This window comes from Anser brachyrhynchus (assembly GCF_964034855.1).
Source record: "Anser brachyrhynchus genome assembly, chromosome: 26".
Classification (NCBI taxonomy): domain Eukaryota; kingdom Metazoa; phylum Chordata; class Aves; order Anseriformes; family Anatidae; genus Anser; species Anser brachyrhynchus.
The window spans coordinates 3,901,113-3,910,349 of NC_137719.1; the positions used below are offsets into that span (position 1 = coordinate 3,901,113).

At 47.9% G+C, this 9,237-nt stretch overlaps 1 protein-coding gene across 1 annotated transcript in view; it reads right to left on the bottom strand.

Moving 5' to 3' along the window:
- DPYSL2 (dihydropyrimidinase like 2) overlaps positions 1–7,924 on the bottom strand; it is a 54,026-nt gene extending 46,102 nt beyond the window's left edge. The window contains exon 1 of the mRNA XM_080568444.1: positions 7,277–7,924. Coding sequence (XP_080424570.1) covers positions 7,277–7,627 — 351 coding nt within the window. The 5' untranslated portion in view covers positions 7,628–7,924. The remainder of the gene's footprint in view (positions 1–7,276) is intronic.
- Between the last annotated feature and the right edge of the window lie 1,313 nt (positions 7,925–9,237).

Consider the following 9,237-nt stretch of genomic DNA (forward strand, 5'->3'; position numbering starts at 1 on the left):
GATGAAGATGGGCTAGTGAAGCTAAAGGACAACATTCAGATGAGAACACGTGGGAACGGGATCTGGTAATACAGAGATCCCCTCACAAAAGCTGATCCATTCTCCCAGTGAAACTATATTTTATGTCGACCCCTCCCCATAAGTTAAAATAAGAAGGATAACTACTTATGAAGTGTCAATGGTAGGATTCAGCTTCTAGGGTAAAGGAAGTGAGTTGAACACGCTCAGTAAATCCCTGCAGGCTTGTACCCCGTCCAGCTGTCACACAGCAGTGCCGATACCTGCCAAGGTATTGCGGGAAGTGATGGGACTTCTAGATAACGCTGATGCACTTTGTCTTCCATAGGTCAATCAATGCGGGCTGAGCAGGCTAAAATTAGAAGGTGCTACAGAGAACAAACACTCCCAAATCTTCCTTGTCAAAAGCTACCAAAGGAAAGCAACGAAGGACGGCTGGCCAGCCCATCCCAGCTCCCTGACTGCACCACTACGACAAGACCAGCAAGGTCACTGCAGCCAAGTCACTTCGGAGGCGGAGGAAGAGCAAGAGAACATAAACATCTTTAATGATGCTCTATCAGCACAGCTGCAGGCCCTGGCAACATTCACCAAATGGCAGAGCAGGGGAGGAAATGCAGAAGCCAAAGCATCACACCCATGCTTGCGCTGCCAGCCTGAGAGTAACTGGGGGCTATGTTGGCCACTGGACACACAAGATTGCTCCCAGACGTTTCTGCACAAATATCTGGTATAAGATATTTTGTGCACGATTTTTTTTGCAGCAGAAACATGCTTCATGTTAAAGGAGTGTCTATGTCTAAATTTGTCTTCTAGAAAGGTCGAGAGAGAGAATTGCACAAGAATATAAAAATCTCTGTACAGCGATAAAATAAATCATCACAGGCATCAGTGGAAATCGGTCTGCATCAGCTCTGAACCTTAACTTTACAGATCCTGTGGAATACCATTACACACTTAGCACGGAATTTTATTCCCACAGTGGAGTTACTGGACGGTTGGAAAGAAAACATCGGAAGGGTCTCTTTCCCTGTGGAACTGTAGTGTAATTGCAACCAACCCCACAGAACTCCTGCAACAACCAATTGCTTTTACTCCTACTAAATTCTTAAAGGTTTATCTACAAGGACATTTTGCTATGAAATTTTAAAACCTGCAAATGGAAACATATGATTAAAATAGGGATCAGAGATGGATTTAAAGCATTGCTGGGAGTGTCTGAAATTCTAGCACTAGTGCATCAACAAGCTCTAGATTTCCCCTTAGGCTTGTTAGATGCCAGTAATCCCCACTCCCTAGTGGGGAATCACCCACTGCCAAAGTCAGCAAGGCTCTTGTTACTGCAATCAGAGGCAGCAGGACTGGGCCAAAAGAGCTTTCAAGAGCTCACTGATCAGGACCTAGTTTTCCGTCCGGGTTCTGCCCATGCCAATTGCTCCATCAGTTCCTAGTCTCTGAGACTTAAAAGGAGCTTCCTATGGATACAGCAACCCCCTGCAGCACATTAGGTGTTGGGAAGGTTAAATACAGGCTTGTACAGGGCAGGAGCATATCTGTTCTTTTCAAAATGTGATGAAAGAACTCTCCCTTATTACTCACTATAAATCAAATTACAGAGGGGAACTATCTTTGCCAATGAGCATCTTAGTTTTAATTTTCTCTTATAAGATAAACCAAAGTGTCATTCTATGGAAACGGCCATAGAGGTCAAACATGGTACTATGAGGAGGTAAAATCACACAAATTCTCAGAGAAGTAACCTGGTTTGATTTTGATTACAAACCATCTGAGTTTGCGAGGGGAGCAATTCATTTTCTGGCCACACAAACAGGTCAATAAAAAAAGGCACAATTGATCTACAAATTAGAATTAACTGTCCAATTGATTTTGTTTCCTTTAAAATCCCAAGAAGCCTTGATAAGGTTGAGAAATAGCTTTCTAATAAGACTGTTACTATTACAGTATGTTTCTTAGAGGCAACGTCCTGAGGATTTCAGATGCACTACAGTCTTAATTGTCCTCAAAGAAGCCCATGGTGCTGCCCTAGAGTTAGTGTACTACCAATTCTTATCACCGAGAAAAGTCAGCCCTCTTCTGGGCTCTGAGCAGGGGCTGCTCTGTCATGGGTAGTACAAGACGTAGCAGAAATGCGCTCTCTTCTCCGAACAGTTTGCACTCGTGCTTTGACCTTTACTGTAGTAAGTACAGCATTTTGGAGCAAAGGCACAGGGCATTTGGGCATCCGTGTCATTGCTCCTCCCTTGCCTCCCGAGCAAAGAGATCAGTATCTCCAGGCCCACAGGAACCATGGGCAGGATCCAAGAAACAGCTATCTTCACAGCGATTTACGCTGGTTCTTATTATTATAATCCCCTTTCCATCCCCCAAACCTACAGACCAAAGCCTTAGGCTCTCAGAAATGGTTCTCATTGCTTGTGTCAGCCAGCTTTGCCTACCTGTAATGTACCAGGCAATCATTACTCCAGACAACGAGAAAAAAATTCTGACCCATCCCAAGTGTCATTCCAGCTCTCTGCAAGGTGAAGAACACAATTTTGTACTCGTGTGCGAGTCTTACAGTAATGAGGTTTGATTTTTGGTAGTTTGCTACAGCTCTGCTCCCAAACGCTGCCCATTTCGCAGAGCAGACAAACTCCACTTGAGCTTCGCTACTGAAGTCTTTTCCCAACTTTGTAACAACGCCACAAGGGACAGACTCAGATTTTATGTGCCACAAGATAGACAAGGGATGTGGGGAGTCAGACATGGTGCTGTAGGTGAAGAGCTTTGTGGCAGACCTAAACAAAAGCTCAGCACTGGGTAAAAACACAAGGCTCCTGTCAAATGACGCCAGAGCGTTGGCATGAGGGTGGCATGCACAGCTGCCGGTCCCCATCTCTACCCCCGAGATAAAGCCTGCTCTGCAAGGTGCTGCTAAAGCCCAGGCCTCCAATTTGGTTCAGCTCCAAAGTGGGTGGAGAAGGGCCTGACCCTAAGTGGTGTTTTCCCTCCAGTCTTGAACCCAAAAGAATTGGCCCTGGATCAAAGCCCTTTGCTTGTTTCTGCAGGAGAGAGGGCGGTATCGGTGAATTCCTGACGTGACTCTACCAGACCACGATATGCTCCTTGGAGCTCCAGCACGTTCCAGCTATGCAGATTGATAGCTTTCAGAGAAATCTGAGAGGTCAGAGGAATTTGACATTTGTGTTCATTATTGTTAGTTTCTCTATTTTTTTTTCAGCAGCCAGACAAATTGTTATGATCCATTGGAAAAATCATGCAAGTCATCCTCCTGTATAATTATTTTGCAAGCAGTGATTGTCAAAACAAGGCTGGCTAAAGAAATTACAGGCATTGTAACAAATTAAAATCAGAACCACATTTCCAGCTGTCTGGAACAACTTTGTTTTAAACAACAGTTCCATTAATGTTCCAGAGTCTATGATTTGTTGAGTGCTGAACAACATCTTGTTACTCATCGTTCCTCTCCAGGAATGAACAAGCACGATCCTGAGAGCTTTGAGGTTTTAGCAGGAAGTCCAGTTGTGTCAATAGCTTCATGACACTGTTTTTGAACTCTCCTCTCCTGTCAATGCTAAAATAAAAACATTTTTCTAGTGTCTCTTTATTCACTTATCATACATAGCTTTGCTGTATTAGACTAGTTGTTTATACTAATGCTATGAACCTCCTAAAGGTCCATGAACTGTTTTTAAGGGACCCAAAAAAGGTAAAAGCAACTGCTGTTACACAGGGAAACCACCTGAATCAGCAGAGTAACAAGAGCGTGGCCATGGGAACTTTAGCTAGCAACTTAAGAAGAGACTTGTGGTCCCAAGGGCTTGTACTTGGGTTCAAGTGTCTTAGCATCTATTAAGGCTCTCTGTGCAAACTAAATTAAAGCAAGCCATAAGCTTGCTGTTCCCTCTTGCGATCAAACTTACTTCTTCCTACAGATGTTTCCTAAAGGCCAGTCTCCATCCTGAAGAACCTCAACAGATGAGAACGACCGAAGGAGCACCGATGATACACACAGGAAACCAAGAGACGCAGAGGAGTGACCCAGGTGAAGCAAGCAATGAACAAAGGTCTTTCAAATCCCAGGTGAAGGCATGCCTCTCCAGACCGTTCTCATACAGAATATTGGATCGATGCCCTGGGAATTCATTTTATCAGCCTCCATCCTCTGAGAGGAGGCAGTTTATAGTCTATGCACTGACTCCTACAAAGCAGCTCTATGAGTAAGTTCCACAGACCCCTGAACACGTACCTCCAGGACCAGGCATTAGCAGCCTAACTAGGGAAGGCAACAAAGTTTAGGAGAAGAAATGGAGGCACAGCCAATTCTCCAAGGCCTGACAGCTGCCCAGTAGCACAGCTTGCCTCCGACCTGTTGAATGGGTCACGCTGCCTCCAGAGGCCTCGCTGTAAAGAGCTGCTTAAACTAAGATCGAAAGCCATCCTGGTGCCTCTGGAGATGATCTTAACCCTGAATTATGAGGCACCGCGGCCCAGAGGCAATAAAGCAAGGCTATGATAGATGCCTATAGAATACCCTAGACAGGATAGACACAAACAGATTTGATTACCCTTATCTTTGCCTGCAGAACAATATATTGCATTTTAATGTGGAATAATTACATTCCTTTCTTTATCCTCTGGACAGTTGAGACCTCAGAAAAATAAAAAATAGCTTGTCAGTCTTGCTTTGTTAATTATTTCCGTGGAGATTAATACGAGATCTTTCTATACAGTGACAGAAAGGATGACTGTCTTTCAAACCCGCTTTGGATCCAATCACTGGCTAAAATACTTCTGTGCATCTCCGCTGGCTCCAGTTGGTCGGCACCCATTCCCATCAGCTCGTGATGTGGTCGTTTTGCTCAAACAGGGGATGGACTGTCCTGTGTGCTCACTGTTACATGCACTTAATAACAGCTGTAGCTGTTTTCAGCCTCAAGCTAAAGAAAAAGAAGCAGTAAGATTTCTAGCCTATTGTGAAATAATTTATATAATTTCAAGATCCTATCAATTAGCATGCTGTTTCTTTCCACTGTAATTTAGATTCGTATCACATGGAAATAGTGTACAGACTACTCAGGTTTGAAAATAATAGGCCAAATTCAGTTGCAAAACTTCAGAAGGCCTTTAGCATCTCAACTCCTACCTGCATTTATTTTAATGCGGTGTTTCCTTTAATGCCACTTCCTGCAATATTTTCTTTTTTCAGTGTGTTGATCACCATAAACACATTCTTAATAACTGCACTGAAGCAGAGGCAGCATTACCTGCTGAGGATCTAACCATTGATTCAAGCTATAGATGCAGTCAGCTGGAAAACCATCAAAGCTAAAACACTCCTGCTATAAAGTGCCAATCCATAGCAAGACATTTATAATAAAAGACTGCACTTACCCAAACGCACACAACCCCTCACAGCACAATCCCCTGGCATCAGTGTAATGCCAAGCTAATGAGAAAACTCAAATGTTTAACACTATCCCATTATTTCATACCTTCATGGTTGATATTACATGACAATCTTTAAAAATAGAACCAAAAAAAAAACACTTTTGCAAAAAATGTGATTAATATTCTGCATGGACATCTGATTTTTCACTGTATTATACTTACTTTTTAATATACTTGTACCCTTCAATAATTCATCTCTTCAGAATGAATAAATCACCCGTTTACATTTGTGTCTTGCAGGACACACCAGCACATCAAATTACTCCAAATTAGTCCTGAAAACGTCCCAAACTGCAAAACCTTTGACTCCCCAAACCGAAAAGGTGCACGCCCTTTACTCCTGAGGTGCTCCTTTGTTAGACTAATTAATTGTGGAAAGTTAGGAGGCACATAACATACTCAAATCAAGCCATGGGCATTTGTCATGGGAAACTTTTGTTTGACCTGATTTGAAGAGGCGTGGAGCATAGCCCCCTTCTAATTTGAGGCTGATGCACAGCACTGCCGAAGACCAGGGCCTGCTTTGTGGTCTCACAGTAACTGCAGGCGTTTACACGTGTGAATGTGGCTGGCTGGAGCCCTGAGGTTACTGCCCTAGAAGGCAGCAGAGGAGGGTCCAACCTGGGGAGGATGAGCCCCCAGCATTACTCCTGGTAACGTTTCACATTTCTGACAGCAGGAGAAAATGGGGAACAAGGCCGTGCTACATGCTCCAGGCAGACTTCTGCCCTGTACACGCCATCCAGTCCACTAGTAAAAAAAAAAAACAGGAGGCCCGTCCTAGAAGCAGCTGCCAGAAGAAAGGATGCTCTTTAAACCTGCTGGGGGACTACTCACAGAAACTCTTTCCCAGTATGCTGCTAGAAATTTATCACTCTGCTGGTTGGTGCTTCATTCATTTCAGCTCTTCCAGGCTGCGCATAGGAGCCAGCATTATCAGAGGGATACACCGAGTATTTCAGGGCTCGGAGCTGAATAAAGCTTGCTTAAATCTATTCATGGAGGAAAGAAAACGTGCATGGTCAGCTAGACCTTTGGCTTGAATGGGTTTTGCCTCAGGAAAAGGACAGGCTCTACTACACCATGACACATACACAGAGCCAGAAAATAGCTTCAGGAGTCTTAAAAGGCTGGGAGGAGCTCAGGTTTTTTTTTTTTAGAGAGAACACCACATTCCTGTGAAAGTCCCAGCACATCTTCCTGAGGCAAAAATTCCCCCTGCAGCCACAGGCCTTCATCAGGCAGGTACCAAAATCCAGCTCCCCTGGGTCACTCCGGAGCCTCTCCTCCCCTGGGAGCAGGGGTGGGAGCGCTTCCCGAGTTCCCCCTGGGAGAAACCCGCAGGGAATGGGTCCCTGGAGGTGGAGGCTCATTGATGCTCTTTTGCTAACAACCGCGTTTCTGCTCCCGTGAGCTGCATTCACGAGCTGGGTGGGGCATTTCGCTACCGTTGTGCTGGGGAAATCGCCTAAGAAACAAAAAAGTCGGTCTCTAGCACCAAATCGGAGGGCAGGGCGGGGAAAGGGAGGGTGTCTGTGTGTGCAGGGGATCCTTTCTTCTTCTGCCCTCCTCCCTGAGCACATACACACACCTGCAGAGAGCACACAGATAACATTAGAGGGCTGGCGAGGAGCCTCTAGCAGGGATGCTACTTCTCCGAGGAAGACACTGCCAGCACGTACATGCAAGTGACAAAAGCAAGGAACTGCAGGGTGGGAAGGATCTATCCCTCTGCAGCCTATCCATGTGCAAGTTGCACCTCACACACACACATATGTGCACCCACCTTGTCATTCAGGTTCTGCAGCGCCTCCTTCCCCGTGGCACTCCTGATCTCCACCTTTCTCCCGAAATCAACAGATGGTTCCCCTCCCTTCCCGCTCTGCCTCGAGTAGACGGACTGAGCATCCGGCCCCAGGTGGGCAACATCCTTCTGCTTCGCCACGACTTTGTTAGATCCGCGGCCCACCGACAGGGAGTCGAAGTCGATAGTCTTGTTCTCCAGGGAGCCTTCCACCGGGCAGAACATGCCACAGAATTTCTGCCGGGGCTTGGGACTGCCCGAGCCCAGGTTTTTGAAGAAGGCTGGCACTTCTTCCTCCTCGCCCTGCCGGCCAGACTGCTTCCTCTCAGCCATGGCTCAGTGTGGTCTCCCTGCTAAGGGAAAATAACAACAGCGGTAACCAGGAGGATCCTTCACACACACACGCACACACACACAAGCGAAAAGAGGAGGAAAAAAAAAAAAAAAAAAAAGAGATCGCTCAGGGTCCTAGAGATACAGCAACATCAATTGCAAAGGGCTGTGCCTGGCAGCTCCCCTGCCCCCATTGGTATAATACAGTCTGTAGCTCGCTCTGTTTTCTTTGATGCGGTGCAAAGTTGAGGGAAGGTTGGGGCAGATCCTGCTGCAATCAAGGGAGGAGGGTTCAAGTTCCCAGCATCCAGACGGGGAGGGAGGGAGAAGGAGAGAGAGAGAGAGAAAAAAAAAAAAAATCCTCACTCTGCAGCAGAAGCTGGGGACTGATCCGGAAGTGATGCGACTGGTGAATTGGCAAATGGACTCGAGCAGGTTGGAGCAGCAGCCCCCATCCATGCACACACCCTTCTCCTTCCCCTTCCCCGCCGCCGCGAGTCGCGGAGAGGCTGCCGGAGGCTCAGCACCCCTCACCTCCTGCTGCTCCCCAGGCAGGGGAGAAAGGAGGGCTTCCTTCCTCCCCCTAGCCCCTCTCTCCTCTTCCTCCCCCAGCCCGCAATGGTGGCGGCGGGGCGTGCTGCGGGAATCCATCCTATTGTTCCCCACTTGCCTCGAAGCAGCGGAGCCGGAGGAGCCGAGGCCGCGGGGTTCAGCGGGGCTGGGGGGAGGCGAGGCTCAGCCTCATCCGGCTGGGATTTGGGGGCATCGCTGGTGCCGTGACTCCAGCAGTGCCTCTTCGGGGGGGGGACGAAGGTTTCGATGGATGGCACTGGGGAGAGAAAGAGCGAGACGGGCAGCCGGGAGAGAGAGGGCGGCAGGCGAGCCGTTCACCGGGACTTACCTCCGGGAGCCCACAGCGGTGGCCTCACGAGTCCTTGGAGCCTCTACAAGGCCAGGAGCCCCCAGGGCCCTGCTGGGGGGGCTCAGGGCAGGCAGCAGGCAGCCCTGGAGGAGGGGCTGAGCCGTGCTGAGCCGTGGTGAGCAGGGCCGAGCGCTGTCCCTTCAGCACCCCCAGCAGCCTCCCGGCCTCCCTCCGGGCCTCGTTGGCAGGGATTTTGCTCCCTTTCTCCCTTTTTGCACTCGTCCCACCGGGGCTAAATAAAATAAATTGAGCCCACAGGTGGCCAGGCAGAGGGGGTCGCTCCCCAAGGGTTTGGGCCCGCAGGGTACAAGGGGAGGACTCGGCGAGGCCGAGGGAGGTTTTTATCCCCAAGGTAAGCGGGGCGGCACACAATGGGCTCGGGCGGGCTGTCTCCACCTGATACACACGTTATTAATACTGCTGGTCCCAGTCCTCGAGGCTAATCCATACGCAGTAGCGCCCTGCCCCGAGCCCAATGAGCAGGCTGTTTATTACCATGCATTATTCATGGGGCTGCGTCTTCGCACATGCACACGCTAAATGCTAATTCACAGGCAGCTGTGGCCAAACGGTTACCAAGCACCTTGGCAAGATTCAGGACAAAAAAAAAAAAATTACCAAAAGCGATAAATTACTAAATTAATAAAAATCTCAGGGCTGTCTCTCCTCGCGCATCAACGCGTTTTTA